This window comes from Rhinolophus sinicus, chromosome 8 (genome assembly GCF_057876585.1).
Source record: "Rhinolophus sinicus isolate RSI-liver-muscle chromosome 8, RSI-T2T, whole genome shotgun sequence".
Lineage (NCBI taxonomy): Eukaryota > Metazoa > Chordata > Mammalia > Chiroptera > Rhinolophidae > Rhinolophus > Rhinolophus sinicus.
The window spans coordinates 21650747-21672648 of NC_142508.1; the positions used below are offsets into that span (position 1 = coordinate 21650747).

General features: G+C 37.5%; 1 protein-coding gene across 11 annotated transcripts in view; it reads left to right on the top strand.

Moving 5' to 3' along the window:
• The window catches only part of CADPS2 (calcium dependent secretion activator 2), a 479588-nt gene that overhangs the window by 257593 nt on the left and 200093 nt on the right, over positions 1 to 21902 (top strand). For all 11 annotated transcript variants that reach the window (XM_088799948.1, XM_088799951.1, XM_088799947.1 and 8 more), the window contains one exon: positions 6514 to 6653. In XM_088799948.1, the coding sequence (XP_088656074.1) occupies positions 6514 to 6653 (140 nt within the window). The remainder of the gene's footprint in view (positions 1 to 6513; positions 6654 to 21902) is intronic.

Consider the following 21902-nt stretch of genomic DNA (forward strand, 5'->3'; position numbering starts at 1 on the left):
AAAAGTTTTTAATAAGCTAATGTCCAGGAAAATATATAATTAAGTAAATACTTTTTTTTTAACTCAGTTTATTTCATTTTTGTGAAAAAGACCTTTCTTATCAAAAAGTGCTATATACTTTGTGTGGTTCTGTCAGGCCAAGTACACACTTGGTAAGGGTTTGGAAGTTTGATCAATTCCATATTGTAAATTCCAGGATTCTTTCCAACTTTCAAAATAAATGGTACTGGATTTAGCCTGCAGACAATAGGGTTGACAGAAGACTTAATGCTAATCCTTCAGTATACGAAAGAGCATTGTGTTAGAGAGAGTGAGCAGGTGTTCTCTGTTCCAACTGATAGAACAGGAAGCGTTGATATTAAATCAAAGGAGAAATAATTTAAGCAACCTCAAATGTATTAAACACTGGAAAATGTTATAAGAAGGGTATAGATTTCTCTCAGAAAAATTATCTGATTCATGTTCTCCACACACTGAAAATGTAGGTGTTCTGATATTGCAGAAAATATATGCTAGTTACTAACATGTGCTACATAAAAAAATATTGAAATGAAGTAAATTCAGTTAGTACTTTCCCACTATGTACTCTCTCAAGATCCTAAGATCTCAAGAAAGTACTTGAAAGGTTCACAAAGACCAGTCATTGTGAATCTTTGATAAATTATAAAATCTCTGTCAGTTGCATGAGACAGAAAATGTCAACTGAACCCAAAAAGTCAAGGTTTCTCATAGAAATAGCTCTACTTATCTGGAGGAAATGTTCCCTTGGTCATTTCGTTAAAATACCCTATACCTCAAGGATGTCTGATTGTCAGCAAAAAGGATTTTTAATCACAAATTGAAATGATTCCAAGTAATGGCATTTTCAGTCCCTTCTTACACGATTTTAAAGATGTGTTTTTAAGCCCAGTGCTTCTCTCAGTTGGATGTGAGGGCACCTGACCTATATTGAGTCACATGACTACAGCTCCTACAGAGGGGGCTTATGCTTTACTCAAAAGTATGGAAATCTGATAGTCATTCCCTGGCCCAAAAGGATCTTCTGACTACATGTCATAGGATAATATACGAACTCCTTAGTGAAACACATTCTTTCACAGTCTGTCTCTCGTCTTCTTTTCTGGTCTCATCCATCAGTACAACCTTCTCATTTCCTTATCTTCTTCACCTACCTAACCATATCCTCATTCATTGCTGCCTTTTCATACAAGGTCCCTTCTCGCTGAAGTGATTTTGGCCAATTTGCCCAATCTTGCTCACTTAAGAGTTAAGTGAAGTCTCCCCCGTTCCTCAAACAGATTTATCCCCCAAGCCATCACAGTCTGGCCTCACCTAAACTTTCTCTTGCTGAGATCTCTTGTGACATCTCTGTTAAGCCAAGCAATACCCTTCCCGTCCTTGCTGTGCTTGACCTCTCGATTGTCCTTTGGCCATTTCCTACTCCCAGAAACACTCTCTGCTTTGAATGTAGTACATCACACACCCTCTGGTTTTCCTTCTGCCTCCTTGGCCTCTGGTCTCAATTATAGTGTTTATTTTTTTCTTTTCCCAACTCTTAAAAGTGAATGTTCCACAGGGTTCTCTCTTCTTCCCTTTTGATGAGATAGAGAATTGACAAGACAGAGAACATAGTATCGTATTGATTGAAGTTCTTTTGGTGGCAAGCAATGGAAACTGACTGAGCATAGATCCAGGGAATAAAGAAAGAGCTGACTAATTTGGCTTGGAGGAAGGACTTGAGAACCAAAGGTAAGAATGCCAACATCAGGATTGTGTGCCTTTTTCTAGGGTGCCACTCTTAGGGTGGTTCCTTTCCAACAGCCTCATGTCTTTATCTCTTGGTCCCTTCCCATATCTTTTGTGTTATAAATCTAATGTGTTCTTTTAGACTCCCACGGGAAACATTAATTCCTGTATGTGAAGTCTGTTCTTATTCCTTAAAGCATTGCTGGTTGCACCCATCTTTGAGCTAGAATTGTACCAAATATGTATGTCTATTCTTTTACTGTAAGACTACAGCACAGTTATTGTTGTCATGTGGTCTTTTTCTTCTTCCTCTAGGAGAAGAGATATTTATGGGAAAGGGCAGTGAATTCTTCACCTAGACACAGAGCCTATCTAACCCCTCTCAATTCTTCTAGATTTTCCTCCCGAGTTTCTTAGTTTTTCAGGTCTTTGTTGAAATAGTGTTTAGAAATTTAGAAAGACATGAATTCATACATCACAAAATTCAACTAATGTGATATATACACAAACACACGTGACTTGGCTTTAACCAGTGTTCCTAAACAGAAGGAAAACAATGTGGAGGTACTGGCTTGTACAAGTATATTTTAAGACAAAAATCCTTCCCGATCCCATATTACACTAAATATTATATATATGTATGTATACTTACACTTCATTTTTAAGTGTTTCTTTTCCTGTGTATTAAATTTGACAGAATTTTAAATAAAGCCTAAATTTCCATTTTGTTTTTTTCATTACACCTTAGCAAAGATGACAGTGATGTTGACATTTTATGATGAAGAAGACACATTGGCTTTATATTTAAGATAAGAAATCATAAAATGTGGTGTCATGCTAAATGACAAGACATTTCAAGTGTTGGTGACAAAAATAAATTTGAAGGAGATGAAATGTGTATAGAAAGGTTAAGAGAAATGAACAGCAAAAAGCAAGCTTCTTTGCTAAGTAATATAAGAAGCTGTTTTGTACAGAGCTGTAATTTAATTTCGATGTACAGAAGAGTCCTTAGTAAATTTTTGTGTCTGTTACATATTTTAATTATTGTATCATCAACATCAGGCACGCCTCTGAACATGAACTAAGTCCTACTGAAGAACTGCTTATCACGAAATAAATCTACAAGCACTTATTTACTTGTAAAAGACTGATGAAGCAAATCTCTGTATGTATGTACTTGTTAGGATGCTACCAAATGCTGTAACAAACAGATGACATTTCAGTCGTTCAAAACAATAGTACCTACATAACAGTTTACTATGGGTTCCTGACAGATGGGTAGATTTCCTTGTTTTTATGGCTCTCTCATTTCCTAGAGGATTGTTCTCCTGCATTTGGCTAGCAGATGAGTAAAGTGGAATGAAGAAGGCATACTTATATCTTGATCATTTTCCCCAGAGTGACACATTACTTCTCTGCGTATTCCATTAGCTAGCACTTTCATATGTCCCTACTTAGAGGCAGGGGGAGCTAGAAAATATAGTCCTTGCCTGACTAGCTGCTTCCTAGCAACAGTTCTATACTAGTGAAGGTGTGACTCCTGCTGGACAGCTATGTGGTCTGCATGGTTCACCCCTACAGTCAAGGTTAACAAAACAACAGCAGTTGTGCTACCCTTACCCTTACACATAGATCACAGTCCCTTCAACTTGAGGGAAACAACCTGACGTCTCATCCTGTCTTTACATCCAGTCCAAAGTCCGACACCCCCATTAGGTCCAGCTGTGGCCCTTTCCAGCTTGGTGACCTATGCACTCAGTTCATGCTGACTGCCCACTGCCCCACCTTCTCTCCCCACCCTGCCCTGGCACAAGTCCCATACACAACCATGGTTGGGGGCAGGAGAGTGACAGTTCAGTTTCCATTTGCATAAAGGTAAAGTGGTAAATCCATAGCAGTAATTGTCTGATGACAACAGCGGAATCTTGTCACAGCAGCTGCTGTGAAGCCACCCTGCCACAACAACATTCAAGGTCTCTTGGTTGGACCCTTACGGTGCATTTGCAGAGAACTCCTTTGTCTTTCATTCTCCCGGGCCCTTTGGGCTACCTACACTGAGAGCTGCTTCCTGGGCTAAGTCATCTATGGCTAGATCACATAAAGGAGTATGACCCTCAGTCAGTTTCCATTGCTCGCCACCAAAAGAATTTCAACCAATACAATATTCATTATGTTTTCTGTCATGTCAATTCTTTATCTCATCAAAAGGGAAGAAGAGAGCACCCTGTAGAGCACTAACTTTTAAGAGTTGGGAAAAGGAGAAAACAAACAAACAGAATTGAGACCGGAGGCCAAGGAGGCAGAAGAAAAACCAGAAAGGTGTTCCATGTACTACATTCAAAGCAGAGAGTGTTTCCAGAAGTAGGAAGTAGCCAAATGACAATCACTTTCTGCTGTGCAATTTGGGAACCTGGAAACTTATTTTACAGGCAATGTTAAGAGTAAGTTCAGGGTTTATTCACCAGTATAGCTTTTTTTTTTTTTCGGTGTAGATTTAGAAGCAATAAATATAATAGATTTGGTATCTGTGAGCCTCCATTTGCAACATGTGCCAGTGTTCACTTCTTTATCTATCAGTCTGTCCAGAAAAATAGAGACAATTACAGATCTTTCAAATGGAGGAAATTTAACACAAGGAATTCGTTATCTACACGTGTTATGGAACAGAGAAGCCAAACAAATGATAGTGAATGAACCCAGAGACTAATGAAATCAGAAAACTGCTGCACACCCTGGGGATAGAGGGGCGATGGGAAGAAGTGATATTACGAGATATTATCTGAGCTCTTAGCTCTGATAAGAGGAGACTATGAGCTCCGTGAGGGATCTGAGCCATTTATATTTGTTCATCTTTGTGTCTCCACAGAGTGAGCACGCAAATACTTATTTACTTGAACAGAGATAAGCAGTAAATTGTTCCACTGCCTTCATGTACAAGTACCCATCAGAGAACGAAAATGTGTCAGAAATGATGGCATTCAGTACTGGGATGACCCTTAATTTGTGGATCAGCTGCAGTTAATTATTTTGAAATCCTATTTATTTAACCCATCACTGGCATTGAGAGAATGAGAAATTTTCAGACATTTAAATTTAAGTATTCTCTTCCTGTATAAGACTTTTAGAGTTTGGAACAAAACCAACTTTTGTATAAACATAGAAGGAAGAATTAAAAAGGAATAAAGTCTGTAGGTGGCTCATGCCCAAATACATTTAAAAAAAAAAAAAAAAAAACCAGACAGTGTAGGGAGAAAGAGAGAAAACGCTTTCCAGAATTGCTGGGGAAGTAGCAGTTGTAGCTACAGAGAATATGTAGCTCTATCTTAGTCTTTGATTCTTTTTTGGAATCACCTTTTAAGTTGATAATGACATTCCTTTGAATACTGGTTTGAGCCAAAAATTATCAACTTATTTTCATATGCTGTTATTTAAGAAAGAATCTGTAAAATATTCTATTGAATATTTTAGCAGTCAAAAAGCACTAATTCTAGAATATGATCATAATTTTTGAAAACAACAGAAATGCCATTTAATCTGTTTTTGAATGTGCCTTTATATGCTTAAGTGTACAGATATGCTGGATTCAGTTTAGCTATGGCTTTTAGAATAGGCTTGAGAAAAGTCTCAAAATAGTAGATACATTTAACAACTTGGAAGTTGAGAATAGTTTGAGAAGCTTTTTTGTCTATATTGCCTTTCCTAGAGAGAAAATGAGCCTCGCTTGAAGATTTCTCAGTGAATATTTCCACTTATACATGGAAATGAAGGTTTTGTGGGGTTTTTTTTTGGGGGGTGAGAGGGAAGTATGTCAAATTCAGTTGCTGTAAAAACATTTTAGCATACCTGAGTATGTTATAATTCTTCCATTTACATAGACATTTCAGGTTTTGTTTTTTTTTCTTTTTATTGATTTAAAATAAATGCAATGAAATGCAGTGCATTTCATATCTTTATTTTATGCCTCAGAATATAGTGCTCCCATTTAAAAATATCTATTGAGGCTTGGATGTTGGGTGTGTCTAAATAGTGTCAGGACGGACTAAAAAGGAGAAAATACATTGCTTTATCTATATGGTCTGTAATATGTGAAGAGGAAGCTTTTCATTCCTGAGCTGGCTTTGTGGTGATGTAATGTGAAATAATCACTTGGTAATCTGGCAGTGTTATTAAAAATAATTACTTTGTTTCAGTCATAACATCATCTTTATAGTTTTGAAAACATAGTCAGGGAGACAATTCTTCTTTGGTATTGATCTAGAGCAGAAAATGTGCTATGATTGTCTTTTCTGTCTCTAATCGAGTTGATTTTCTTTAACACTGTTCTACAGTGAAAATAGTAAAACATGAGTTGTATATTTTGCTGCTAAAAATAGTTGTTTTGGCTTTTTAAATGTGCTCTCTGTAATTTCAAAGAATATTTCTTTCTGAACTTCTTTGCCCTGAGGAGTTTAGAGTATTCTTGAAATTATACGTGTCTATTAAGTATTTTTCAACCATCAATTCAACCGTAGTCCTTATGCTATTAATTCATTATGAAGTAACACAGGGAGAAAATTTATGGGAGAAAATGAAAACACATACTGGTCAAAAAAATAAATGAGTCTGTATTGAAATCCCAGCTGCTGTGGTGGGACTGAAATGGTTTATTAGACACATTTTGGCGTTGACACCTTCTTTTCAAACAGAAAAACATATGGAAAAATTATGGTTTCAGTTCTTAGACTCTCTGTATTGTGTACTTAAATGTTTTCTTGTTTTCTCCTGCAGGTGATATTATACCCAACTTCTAATAGCTCCAAGTCAGCTGAGTTGCACCGAATGATCGTTCCAAAAAATAGTCAAGATTCTGACTTAAAAATCAAATTGGCAGTGCGAATGGATAAACCGCCACATATGAAACATAGTGGGTGAGTGTGTACTTGAAGTTGTTTTGCTGCTGAATTGGATTTCATTTCAATGTATCACTTTTGTCAGTTTACTGAAAGAATCAGTATATCAGGCTTTCACATGAAATTTCCCCCCAAAAAATGACATGCACATATTAACTTACCTTTTTAAGCCTGTAGACATCTTGATAGCTAAATACATGGGTATTTAGTTAATATAACTGTTTGCATGCTAACATAATATTGGTATATTTTTTACACATCGCTTAGATTGATAAAGAACAGTGATATATGGAGACAGCTTCTAAGAAATATTTTTCAAAATACAATAGTTCAAACAAGCCTAGCATTTGGGTCCCCAGAAAGATGGAAACTTACATAGAATGCATTAAAGCTCAAAGGTGGTTCGGATATAACCCAGGAGGCTGTATCTATTTTGATGAAGGATGTGAGTGTTCATTCAATGTCTGACTGAAAAACTAAATCAATGCCAGAGGAAACTGATGCTGGCGGATACGCCAGAAGTTCGGGGACTGTCTCCCAGGGACTGCCATGGGGCAGAGCCAAGCTTCATCTCTGCCAAGGTTCTTTTTCTCTTGTAGCTGGTGAGGTAACAGGTCTGAACTTGTGAGTACAATAAAATGCCCTTTTTTTTTTTTTCCAGAAAAACTCAGGTCTTTCTCAGAGCATACTACAGTTGGTATAAGGCTAAGGACCCTATTGCTGCCTTGGTTGGGTGGGCAGTGTATGTAGAGTCAGAACTAGTCTCACTGAGGGAAAAACACCTCAGAGGAGGGCTCTTAGGGAACAGTGATATGGACAGTCTGCGTCTTTAATGTGGGAGTGTAAAGGGAAGGCTCACGGTGACAGTTCATAATGCAGGTGCAGTTCCTGGGACTTAATGTATAGAGTTCTTCTTTCTTTCGTTCATCTACCTGCTCACCGTGGATTTATGTGGCAGATGTGTATTGAGTACTTACTCTGTTCCAACCAGAACAAACCTCAGTAAGACACCAGGCCAGGCCTGAAGGAACTGGCTAGTCAGGGACGCGGCTTGTCTATAAGTAATGATAACACGGAGTAATCAGTGCTATAAGAAAGGAATGGGTACTGGTGAAAATAACACCATTCCAGCTGGAGTTAGTCACGAAAGTCTCACAAGTCCACGGACTTTTGAGATGAAACTTGAAGTATGAATTCAGCAGGTGGGCGGTGGGGGGGATGGGCATTTCAATCACGTGACAGAGCATATAGCTGGACAATGATAACAAGTGTGGTGCAACTGGCACAGAGTGCTTTGAGGCTACAGAGAGTACTGCTGCTCTCATGGAGCTCGAGATTAGTCGAGACTGCTCTGCTAGTGCTTAGAGACTGGTAGAGCCTCGAGTTCAGCATATAGGACCATATGTTCCAGATACTGCAGTTAGCTCGCTCCTGTTTTTGACTCAGTGTCTTTATTTTAATGAATAACATGAGAAATGGGAACCTAGGTTTTATAATGCCATGAAAGCCCCTCATTGATGCACAGCCAGCAGCCTGTGGATACATGGAGCCTTCAGATTATCTCAGCGACCACGAGTGTGGGGGCAGAGCCCCAGAAAGTAGTTTACAGGCTCTCGGCCTCACGTGGAGGGGTGCTGGCTCGGGTAGTAGATGGCCATCAGCTGTGGCTGATTGGCCGTCAGCTGTAGCCAGTTAGACAATTAGCCGCCAATATAACTGCTGCGGCTACGGAGGAGAGTGGAGGAGAGTGGAGGAGAGTGAAAGAGAGTCGACGGTGGGTTGCAGACAAAACGGACAGTAGGTCGCACGTCCAGTGAACCCAGCCTCCAGTGAGACCGTAGTGGTATGACTCCCCTACCTATGGCTCCGTGGGTATTCCTTTTTGGCCTCACCATGTCCTGCGTTCTTGTATGGGGAGCGGGAGCAGAGACCACGCCGGACGCCCTGCACGACAAATGGTGCAACGGGCAGGGTCTCCCGCGTGACAACGAGTAAACACGAAATGGGGCACATGGCATGTTCTGCAGCGTTTAGCTTCTGTGGAGAGAAAGCTCGGCTCTAATTCTTGCTTTAGAACCATCCAGGGAAGGTGGGACGATCCAGCCCCCTTCCAAGACTTGATTATTTTCGTTTGTTTCTTTTTTGTTCCTTTTTATTACTCCTTTGCCCTGAAGGAGAATTGCTTTGTATCACATCACATCACTGCCTTTGACTAAATCCGGATTCCTAAAATGGCTCTGGAGTTGGCCCAAGACTTCAGGTGAAGGGGATTGCTAAGCAGAGTGTGTCATGACGCTCAATTTAAGCCGTAAAGCTCAAGAGCTCACCTTGGATTCAGATCAGGAATGCGGGAGATCCCAGCTACATCGGTCGTTATCTACCATTTCTAAAAGAAACTAACAGGCATTTCCAGACATTGAGTTATCGTTGTAGTTTATGGTACATAAAAGGAAGGAATTCTAGAAATGAAAATATCTGTGATGCTGTTCTGTTAGTTGGTGTGTGACAGAGCATAATTAAGAATGTCATAGTTTTAAAAATTCATTAAAACTATTCATTCAGTTCCGGTATTGGGCATAATATTAATGATGAACCAGAATTAAAAGTTTCAGCATTGCTGTAAAAGCAGTTTGTCCCCTATGGGCAGGGACAGTACAGGTGCTTTCCTACAAGTTCAAGTTTCTCAGTGACTGCACAGTAAGTTTTAAATATTCTTATTATCACCCTGCATATAGATGTATATGGGAAACCAGGACTTGACCTACCTTGTAACTGTATTCATCTTTTTCTGAGGTGCTTCATAGTGGATTTTACTGAACTTAATTACATTTAAGGAGAGAAAGTCAACTAACTTATGATATAGCACTATTATATGTCAAAGCAATAATATAATAGGAGTACATATTAAATTAATAGTATTTTGTTTTGGGGCTGGATTGTGCTGTGTCAGTAACTCATTGTATAATGAATAACTAACAGGTGAATAATTGAAAAAGAGACAAGTTAAAAAAGATTAATTTATCTACAAAATAGAGCAGACTCCTCGTACAGACAGAGTTGTCACATGTATTAAGCAATAAGTAGGAGGGTTATGGATTTTTATCTTCAGAGTACTTTTCAAAACTAGACTTTGAGATCCTTTGGGACTGTAATCGTAAAAAAATGATTTTCTGTTTTAATGATATGGGAAACAAATATACCTCTTTTATGTGAACTATTTTAACATGTATTCTCTGTTTTATTCATTTATCACATAAGTGGCCCCTGTATTGTCCCTAAATAAATACATTTTATCAATGTTACCTGTATATGTATGTGTTCCCAACTAGGCTGTGAGTTTCTTAGAACTATGAACCCCCAGTGCTTCCCGCAGTGTGCAATCAAGGATAGATATGAATAATGATGATGAAATGATCACCGTGTGCTCTGTAGAGTTTTAAAGGAAAAGTAGTAAGAATGACAGTCAGCTGCATCCATAAACTGAAACGTAGAGGTTTCTCAACACAATTTATAGGGAATAGAGTAGAATTTTAATGTGAAAAGTACCTAAAATAAATGAAATAAATGGTGTTTGGCTCTCAACTGTTGCATTTAAAAATGACCTTTTTTTTTTTTGAGGCAGAAAGAAAAATATATCTGATGCAAAGCCCATATTTCTGATAACTAATCAGCCCATGATTATACATTACACCTTTTCAAAATAGGATTGACTACATGCAAATGAAAATAGATACTTAATTTGGATAAAATAAACATAATGATGATTTCATTCTTTTAAAATCAAATTGGACATTAGCACAAGACATATTTGGTAAAAAAAAATGCATTTATTCTTTTAGAGTATGTCATATAAATTATATAAATGAACTCACATAAATCTATAAAATGAGTTATCAGCTAGATTTTGAATGGTTAAATAATTCGTATCGAGCCTTTGAATTTGTTTGCTTGTGGGGTAGCTGAAGACAGAGTGTTAAATGGACTGTCCTTTAGCATAGCCTAGTGGCTGAGTAACAGTATTAACTTAAATCTCAGAAACACTATCCCCTTTTTTATTAAATAACATTTCCCTGATTCAAATGATATTTTCTCAACCAAAAGAAAGGCCAAATAAAATGGAACGAGGAAAACATAATGACTGTTATGCCAGTAAATTGACCATGGAAAAGCGGAAAGAAGAAAATTAAATTGGTTGCCACAAATATGTGGAGGCAATGTGATCCCCCAAGATCTATCAGAAATCTGCAGGCAACTGCCTATTTTATGGTTAAAAATGAATGAAAATGGCATGAGAATATAACGATAGGAGAGTTTTGTCACAGTTAAGAATTGGGAAGATAAAGCTATAGCCAAATCATTGTCACATAAATCCCATAGTTCTCTTTGTGTAGTCACGCTTGGCTGTTTAAACATTTATTGGATGAATGTATGTATTGAAATATTTTGAAATTGTCATATATAAAGTCTCCATGTAGTTTACGTCCTACAGGTGTCAAAGGCACTGGGCCCATCTCTTGCTGCCAGGGAGAGACAACAGTTTTGCTTCCAGCAGGAGGCCCAGGATTGCACCAAGCTTTTAGGATAAGCACCGACCTTTCTGCATTATTGTGATCCTCTGCTTCCGCATCGAGAGGGCCGGCCAGGCATGGGGGCGCTGAGCTGTCCTGCCTATGGAAACTTTTAGCCATATACTTAACATTCATATGTGGCATTTGCTTGGTAGTGATACGACTGCACTCTCATAAAGTCACAATGTTTTGTTTCTGATTTACGGTTTATGATCTTCAACTTGGGGACAGTCTGATGACCAAAGAGAGGGAAGTCTTATTTTGTCAAGGTGGCGTTTGCTTGAAGGGTCCAGGTTGACAGAAAGTACGAGTTTGCTTTTTCCCCCTGAAAAATTGGATTCTCCTGTGAAATCAATCTTAGGATGACTTTCCTAAAAGTCCTTGTCTAAAATAACCATGTGTCGACATCTGACCTTTACCTGACCCTGTATATAGGCCTGTTTGCATTCCCAATTTGAATGGACCTCCTTTTGGCTTACCTCGATTCTATAGAAATCCCACTCTTACTGCCTTGCCAAAACTTCTGACAACATGTTTGCTAGGTTCTTAATACATAATTTGTTTTTTTTTCGAAGTACAGCTTTCAGAAGAGGGGTCTGTCTGTGGTCCTGTATAAACATTGATGTAGTCATCATAGAAGGCTGAAAAGAAGTCATAAAGCCAACTTTCTGTTTCCAAATTCCTTCATATTTAGGTCATTTTCTGTACGGTAATTTAAATCATTCAGGACTATATTTTTTCATTTTAATTTACTAGTGGTTAATAAATTATATAATAATGATAGAAACATTTTCAAACATAGCTTTAATGATCATTAAATTAGATGTCTTAAGTTATACTCCTTTGAAAAACTTCTCCTGTAATAAATTAGTCTTTAACTGGAAGCTTAAATGTGGCTTTCCATTCAGCACCCTTTTACTCTCAAGATTTTTCTCCAGGGGAGAAGCATCTTAACATACCTTGTTTTCTTAACTCTTTGTGCATCCACTATCTGCTTTCCTTTGCCTTTGGACAGCCTTCAGTGTCACATCTGAGCATCTTAAAATTACAAAGGCACTTTAGGTCAAATAATTAAAGATGGAATATGAGGTCCTTTTTGCTTTATTTTCAACCGTGGATCATATATTCATAGGTTATTGCAATTAACTCTAGGCACTTTTTAAAAAAATTATAGTGAAAACTATTTATGAATACTATACAATTTTATGAACAGTTCATATATAGAATTATAGAACAGTTTCATTTTCTTAATTGATGTCTTACTATAAAATGTTTGTACTATATACTGACACAGTGATACTTTTTATTTCTTTGCACACAGACGTTTTAAACTATTAACACTGAGTTAATAAAGCAAAAATCTTGGGCTTATCGTAAGTGCTTGAGCATTGTGGGAGGTCAAGAAAAATTTGGACAGTAAGATATTTATTTTTAGTTCATTGCTCTGACATGCAGCTGCATGGTGGCACAGATGGAGGACGATGCAGTAATAGTTACTCACATGGAGAAGAAGCACTAGTTTAAGAGCCAAGACACTCGTGTTTAAGTCTCAGTTCTGTCACTCACTTGGGTAAGCCACTACCTCTTTCTTGGCCTCAGTTTCCTCAATTGCTAAAGGAGACACTGGGATAGAAAATGTGAGTGGTTCCTTAGTCCCCGGAGAGTTATGGCTCAGCAAGTCATTTTCTCCCTCACCTCTGCAGGAACATACCCCACCCATTCCACAGCATGCCTTCCACACAGAGGATGCACAGAGCTTGGGGAGAAGTGGTAGGAGTGGAGAGAGATGACAGCTTGGGGTACTTATTGGAATCTTCTCAAAGGCATAAGGAAGTATGAAAATTGACTGAAACACTAGGCTTCTTTATGTAAGCTTAATTTGAAAAATACGCATTATATAATAGAATTGTTTATACTCTGATAGTATTAAAAAAACGGATGCGTATAAAAATTCAGAAGGAAAATACATTGAATGTGCTGAGTAGCATAATGCAACTATGGGTGAAATTGTCTTTTCTCTCTATTTTCCAGATTTTCTGTGTTGTAATTATACTACTTTTATGATGAAAGGATGCAGTTACCCGACTAAAATATAAAAAAGCAAATAGATTTTTTAAAAATTAAAAACCGTTACATTTGTTTTATCAAAAATCTGATTATTAGGGAAATTCATTTGAGAAGATTTCTTAAGGTGAGCCTTGAAGGATTCTTGTCTATCGAGTATTTCAAGGAGCAGCGTGGTTTTGGACTGTGAGCTTGAGCCAGACTGCCTGTCTCCAAATCCTGGCGTCATCACTCAGTAGCTATGGGACCTTGGGAACGTTAGGGCACCGCATCTGCAACGAGAAAATGTTAGTAGAACCTACATGATAGAATTGCTTGGAAGTGCAGCCTTTTGATATGTGTAATGTGCTTACAGGAGTGGCTGGCAGCTCACAGTCACACTCATCGTGTTTTAGCTATTGATAAAACCCTAAAAGAGGTGTATCTTTGAATTGAGATACTAGTAATAGAAGGAAACATAGACACAATATTTAAAATATGAGACAGAACAAAAAGCACTTTAAAAAAAAAAAATTAGGGGCGGCCGTTTAGCTCAGTTGGTTAGAGTGTGGTGCTAATAACACCAAGGTTGCCGGTTCGATTCCCACATGGGCCACTGTGAGCTGTGCTCTCCTTAAATAAATAAACAAACAAACAAAATAAGGCACTGTTTCCATTTCACACCCACCTCTGACCCTTTCTCTCTTTTTCCTTCTCAAGCACCCAGGAGGCTGCTGGGGTGCAGTCGGAAACCTGAGCTGGAAGATCTGGGTCTCTCCCCAGCCTGCCTCTGGATCTGTAGTACTGCCTCAGTGTCTCCCTCTTTCAAGCAACAGAGTGAGCTCACTAAGTGATCTTTAGGTTTCTCCCAGCTCTGAAATCTATTTCTTTAAATTCCTTATTTTAAACCTAAAATTGATCTCTCTTAAAGTTAGGTAGAAATGTTCATCTTCCTGAAGAGGATGAGAAAAGTTAAACAATTTTCAAGCCACGTTATTCTCTTTAAGGACATCTCCATTAACTAGGAGCAAGATACAGAGGAGTTAAGAACTACAGGCTTTGGAGTCAGACCTGGGTTCCGATTCTAGTCCTGTCATTTTTTTATGCAAACTTGGTCAAGGTACGTCACTTCTCATTGCCTCACTTTCCTCAGCCATCAAATTGGATTGTCCTGATATGAAATGAGATACACTCATAAAGCATGTAGCTAAGTGCCGGTGACGTTGTAAGTGCTCACATAACTAGTAACAATGATTATTAGACATTATTTTTAAAAATTATAGTTCCATGAACTATAAAAACCTTCTGATTTTAACCACATCATTCGATTTGATTTACAAGGAAACGCTCAAAGACAGATGGGAAAACAGCAGTGTACAAACCCTCACTAATTTCTTGAGAGTATAAGAGCTCTATCTCCCATTAGGACCCTCTGCTTAATTGTGAGGCTTTAATTTACGTTTTTATTTGATAGCTATTATGGATGTATAGGCAGTAGTTTGTTTTTGTTTGTGTGCCTGTGTGTGTTTTGCTGCTAACTTTATTTTGTCTTCTCTATGTCCAAAGGGAGAAAAATGAAAATATTGCATAAGAGCTCCCAACCGTGTCTGAGGAGCTGACATGAATGATTTATCTAAGAGATCAGCTCAGGGTGTAGAAAAGAACACCTGGAGCTTATTTCACAGCAAGTGAGAAGAATAAGATAGAACTTCTCCCTTTATTTTAGCCCAGTGCAGTCTAACTTATATTAAAAATGACAAATGCTTTTAAAGCATGATTTTTAAGTAACTAGTGGCGTCTTTTGTATCTTTAGTGTAATTGCTAGTTTTACTTTTCATTTTCTTGCCTAAATCGTTAAACAAGTATTACTTGACTCTGCATAGTTCTACACAATCTCTCAGGTTTTACTAGTTGCAGGACTAAAATCTGCCCATTTTTAATAAGTTGTTGATCTCAATAATGTTTACATACAAAGTACATCTGTTTTAATTTCATCTCAGCTATGTTTTGTTTTAAATTACAGTTTTATACATGCTTCATTTAAGGAGGGATTGGTGAGCTTACTCAATACTTACTGACTCGAAAACTTTTGTAGTTACCGTAGCACCCAAGACATTCATATAATTGAATAATTGGTCTAATTATACACGTAATATTTTATGAGAATAATCTCTGGGAGAGATTGTCATTGAGATTGGGGCTCTGAGGCTGCTGTGTGAACGTTTTCAGCTGGTTCCTGGTGCAGGATGTTGGTAACATGTTTCCCCGAAAATAAGCCCTAACCGGAAAATAAGCCGTAGCATGTTTTTCAGGATGACATCCCCTGAACATAAGCCCTAATGCGTCTTTTGGAGCAAACCTTAATATACGACCCGGTATTATTTTCAGGGAAACGCAGTAGTTGTTGATGCTGTTAGAGAAGCTCTTACTGCACAAACACCCCCCTCCCTTTGTCAGGGCTCTGATCGGATGTCACAGCTCCAGAGACAACCACCACCCTACACAGCTTAGTGCCTCCCCTCCTCACCCACTCCCCACTCTTCTCTTTCCACCTGCCTCATTTTTTAAAACTTTTGTCAGTACCTGATATTATAGTTATTGGCTATTGTTTATTGACTCGCACCAACTAGAATTTTATCTCCATTTAGGTGATTTGCTGTTGACTAGAACTCCAACCAAATTTAATTTCCATAGGATAGGAACCTTGTCTTATCCACTGCTACTTTTAAACCCAGGTTTTAGAAAATTGCCTACCACTTAGTAGAAGCTAAATAAATGTTTGTTGAAAGAATGAATGAATGAATGAATGAATGTCTTCTTCTTTAAAGAAAGAACAGAATGCAGAACTTATGTTCACAGTTCTTTTATATTCAAAACAAGAGTTGGATTGATTATTTAGATATAAACTGCATATTATGGCATTATCTGAGTTGTAGCACTGGGATGTAAGTTTGTTGGAGTACTCTTCAAAATATTATTGCCCCAGAGGAATTAAAGTAAGTTTCATTAGTCCAAAAATTTCTATATGACTAGAAATCTAAAGACTCTACCCTGGAAAACTGTATTCTTATCCAAAAACTTTAAATTCAAAGTCGTTGTTCTCTACAGTGAAGCTTGCTTTTTGCAATGGCTTTTTGTGTAACTATGAAGGAGAAAGTAAATTTCTAGTATTATCTATTATCTGTCAACATTTATATGTAGCCCATTCCTATGATATGTCATTGAACTGTAGGAGGAAGTTTTAGCAATGTTCCCCAGGGTTCATTTATAAGAGTGACGTATTCTATAACCAATACTCATTAAAGGCGAAAAAGAAAACTAGATCTGAGCTTTGTTCATACTATTTTTGTGGAATCAAAAAGTCCTTTACTTTCTCCTACAGTGATTCCTGATTTGGAATAATCGTGTTTATTTTAGAATTTATTCTGTCAGTTCTATTTGATGAACGATTTTATTCCATTGAGAAAGGCACCAAAAGAATTCATGAAAATATTCTCCCCAACAAGTAACAAAGAAGAAGGAAGCGATATTTGAAAGGAAGCAACACCTCGATCATCGGAGAGACAAGATGTGTCATGGTCCTGTGAATGGAAGGGAAGTTGAGGGCGTAAGCAAGGAATGGGCTGACTGGCTGCTTGTAAGACTTGTAAAGGTTTCAGAGGGCCGGAGCATGGCTGGGGTTCAGCGTGAGGAAGAGATATAGGAGCCTGAAGATTATTGCATAAATTAGAGAGCAGGCTGAAGTATGGCCGTAGTGAAGGGTGACAGCAGAAGAACTTGCACTGCAGCCAAGCTGGCCTCCTTTGGAGGCCCCTGACAAAGAAGGAGTAAAATGGCTTAGGGGGATATGATGGGGGTCCAAAGGGAAGAAAAACGAGTGGCAGTGGGAAGGAGCAATGGGTAGGCGAGTGTCTGCAAGTACAGAAATCATTAAAAGACATCTTTTCAGAAGTGGTCCCAACTTGTCGGATAGTGTATTTCATGCTGGCATTCTTTTCAGAAATGATCACACACTGTTATAAGGACTATTTCCTAATCCTCCCTTTTGTGATCATAGCTTGAGTTTAGCAGAAGGGAGCACTGGTAAGAGGACAACGTCACAGCCGCAGTCCCATATCTAGACTGTATTTGAAATGCCTGAAAATCGTTGTAAGTTAACGATAATGGGGAAGATAGCAAATGGGTTTTAGCTGGACAGATGTGCATTCTGATTATCAAAAGAATTATCAATAATTTTAACATTAATTAATACCAGTGTTGATGAGCTGAACAGAGAGCAAAGGGTTTTCAAGTATTAAAATTTCTAATTATTCATTCTGGAATCATTCATATCCTTAAGGATAGTATATTTATATTCAGTTTAGAAAGGAAAAGCACATCACATTTTCATGATTTTAAAGATTAAGAATCAGTTTGTTACCTTTATAAAAAATACAAACATATATTTTAGTGCCTTTGCTTATTTCACGTATCAGTACCTTTCATTTAACAAAAAAAGTTAACAAAAAGGATATAACAATATACCAAAGAAAATTTGAATGTCAGCTATTTCCACCTTAGTGAAATTTGGTAATCTTTTCCTTTCTGCCAGTTGGATTGATCTTTAGGTTTATGTTTAATTAACTGCTTCCTTTTCTCCCATAGTAGTTAATTCCTATCTCTCTGTAGTGTTTCCCACAGATAAATCCCTTTCCATTCCTTCTTAGAACCCAAACTAAAACAAAAAAAAACTGTTTCAATAACTTTTGCACTGATTTTCCTGTATTCACCTTTCCAAACCATTCAGCTATTTAGGAACACTATTTATATTATATCTCTACTAAAAAACTTCTAATGCTTTCCTGTTGTGTATGGGATTAGATTCACATTCTTTAGCCTATAGATCTGTACCCTGTGCCCGTTATCTGTGTTGTCCTTGAGAACTTTGGGCTTCACCATGTAGCTTGCGCTGTCCCCAGGGACGGTAGCGACCTTGGCATAAGCAGAGGCTTGCAGAAGCACTCATGCTTTTTCACTTTTTCTCTTGCGCTGCCTGTGTCCCGAGGACACATAATGGCTACACCCCTGGAGGAGCAGGACTGCATCAGTCCAGTTGTCCTGGCCAAGGTCGCAGATGTAAGTGAGCCCAGACAAAATGAAAAAGCCAACCAGCCAACTTGTAAGTGACCCCAGACCTATGAGTGGGTCCTGCAAAGCCCTGATCAGGTCAGTACAACTGCTTAGTCACCTATAGGTTGATGATAATAAATGATACTTGTTTGAAGGCACTAAGTTTTAGGATGAAACGTTAGACAGCAAAGGATACTGTGCACTATTGTCTTGCTGTAAGATCCGAGTCCCTTCCCTGCCCCCCTTCTTTTATACCTCAGATGCACAGAATTAGATTAGTCATAGTCTTGGCTCATGCTGTATGCCACAAATGTATGTGGTCTGCACATTTATATGTGTAATCTTTAGAATATGCCTTTCTCTTTACATGTATATACACTATAATTTATCCATTTTATTAAAATGGACATTTGAGTGACTTTCAGATTTTTGTTACTTCAGAAAGTGCTACTTGAATATCTTGTGTATGTCTCTAGGTACATATGTGCACTTCCTCTTGAGTCAGTACCGAAGAGTGATTGCTGAATTGGTGAGGACGAAAGTGTATCTTTTCAGGATAATGCTAAACTTTTGCAAGTTTTACCAGTAGTTGTACCAAATACATTTCCTTCAGCTGTATGTGAGACCTTTTTGTCCTCTTTTTTGTCTTTTGGCACATACCACCCTCTTTGGATACTTAGATTTTCTCATGAATATGACTTATGTCTACAGCTAAATTGCCTCCTGAAGAGAGGGATCCCAACTCTTGCTTCATTACTGTGCCCATAAGCTTCAGAACATAATGGATACAAATTAGATACTGATTGATAATTGGTTGCTGTACTTTACATTTAAGAGCCAGTATGAAAATGCCTTGATATTTCTCATCTTTCCACCCCAGGCTAACTCAGGCATCCTGTGTTCCCAAATTCCCTGAACATGCCCTATTGTAGAATTATAACCACCCACACTCTTGTTTGTCTCTCCAGCTAAGATTAACTCCTTGTAGACAGGAGCTTATTATTCAACATTGCTTGACCAGACACTGGATACACACCTGACTTCATTAAATTAGTCATTCGGCACTTACTTATTGATCACCATGTGCCAGACTCTTGAATGAAAGAATGAATGGATGGGGGACATTTGCTATAAAAATAGTGATGCTTAAAAAGAGACATTAACCAGCACTAGAAATACATTAGCTACAGTGGAGCTCATTGCTTCCACCACTCAAATAGAACAACTGTTAACCTAAGAGCATAGGCTAGAAAATGTAGAAAACTAAAATGGAAAACAATTTAAGGTGGCACAATCGAATCATATATCCAGAATATAAAGCATTATCAAATACTCAATTGCTTCTTCCATGGCTTTGACATCCTAGTTGAAAAGATATTGTAAATAAGTGGTTCACAGAATCTATTGTAAATGATGGATTGAAACTGTTTCCAAAAACCAGAATGGAAAAACAATTTTAAAAACAGACAGTTTTGTTTCTTTTACTTTTTTACTCTTCTTTGAAGGTGTTACACACATGCAAAAAAGTGTGGCCCAGGTCAGTTGAGTATAATTTTCATTGGTCACTCTGGTCGACGAATGAAAAAGGATATAATGATTACTTGAGAATAGTATCTGTTAACTGAAAAATATTGTCCCTATAAGAAGTGATTGTGAGAACTATATGTATTTATGAGTATTTATTAAACTAAACAAATATGGCACATGTTTAAGAAGGATGAACAGGGCTCAACTCCTCTTATGAAATGTGAAAAACTATAGGAGGGAAGCTGATCAAACAGGGGTGATCAGATAGGTTTCTAGACTAAGGTAGACGACGATGACCAAAGTAGAAGACATTACTGGGTGAAGGGAGTCAAAAGGCACAAAAGGTGCAAACTCCCAGTTATAAAATAAGCCATGGGGATGTAATGTACAGTATGGTGACTATCGTTAATAATACTGTATTGCATATTTTAAAGTCGCTAAGAGAGTAGATCTTTAAAGTCCTCATGGCAAGAGAAAGCAATTCTGTAACTGTGGTGATAGATGTTTACTAGACTTATTATGGTGATAATTTTGCAGTATATACCAAATATCAAATCATTATCCTGTACACCTAAAACTAATATAATGTTGTATGTCAATTATACCTTAACTTTTTTAAATGAACAAGGGTTGGACCTGAAATGAGTAAAAGAGTGTCAAATGAATAGGATAGTTCCAATGAAACAGGAAAGTATTGTTACAGTTGCAAATACTGCAGAGACCATGGATAAAGTTATCATGCCCTGTGATACCTCTTTTTGGCTTTGGGCACAAATATACCTTTTTCATTCAAAGGGAACCAAGTTCCCATATGTTTAGTCTTTGCCTTGACCTTAAGCAAAGCACAGTTACGGAAATGTGTGACAGGGTCTGTTTGCTTTTTCCAAAATTTGGACTTATTGGTAGACAATTATACCCTGTTTGCTCTATACTTTAACCATTAGACTTACTAAGTACTCTCTGAGAGAATGAAAGTGTCAGGTGTGTTTATAGTGAAAGGTATGAACAGTTGATGAAATAGTTTAAGGAATAATTAAAGCTAGTAAAGGAAAATGTAATACCTAGCAGTGCTGTTCTGTTGGAGTGGCTGGAGTGTGTCAGTCAGTATGCCTAATTATAGTCTCATCCCTGTATAATCGTGGGGTAAACCTCGATTGGCTTGACCTCCCTGTGCCCCAGTTCTTCATCTGCAAAGTGGACTAATGATGATCACCATTTTCCAAAAGGTTACTGTGAGGGTAAATGAGTTAATATCACTAAAGTGCCTAAAACATAATTAACAATACATTTTTGCTATTATCAATGAACAATAGGTAATTCAAATTGATTTACAAATAGCATGTCTTGAATTTATGATATAACATTTTTTATGTATTGTATACTCCGAGTAACATTGAGATGTTTTCCTATTACAGTGGTAATATATGTTACAAAGAGCTGGAGTCATAAGAAAACCATCAAATAACAAAAGTCACCTCATACTATCCTTGAAAATATTAGGTGTCTAAAAGTTAAAAATAAAAGTGCTTTCTTTATTCTTTGACCCCACAAGCAGTATTAACAATTTCGTGCATACGTCTTTGTTATATTAATATGTTCAATTTCCAGTAATTTTCGAAGTCTCATATTTCCAGCACTAGTATTTTCTGCTAGAATCAGCCACTCTATATTTAATGTTCTGACCATTAAAGTCATATCATGACTAAATGGGTTAAAAGTTATTTCTTAATTAAAATTATCTCTACAACTTGGATTTCTACAAAATCAGTTGGTCATAATATTATAAAAATGAAAAATTGAATTTTGTGAAACAGAGCACAAATTGCATTAATGATTGATAGGTAACATGCATGAAATGAAAAATTACTATGCAAGGAGTAGAACGTATTTATCCTACTACCAAATACTCAGTGAATGGATTATAGCTACAATCTTGCCTTTAATGTTTTTCATGGTAATTGTCAAGAAGAGGCATGAAGAATCATGGGACCTTGATAATATACCTTGCCATTTTAATTGC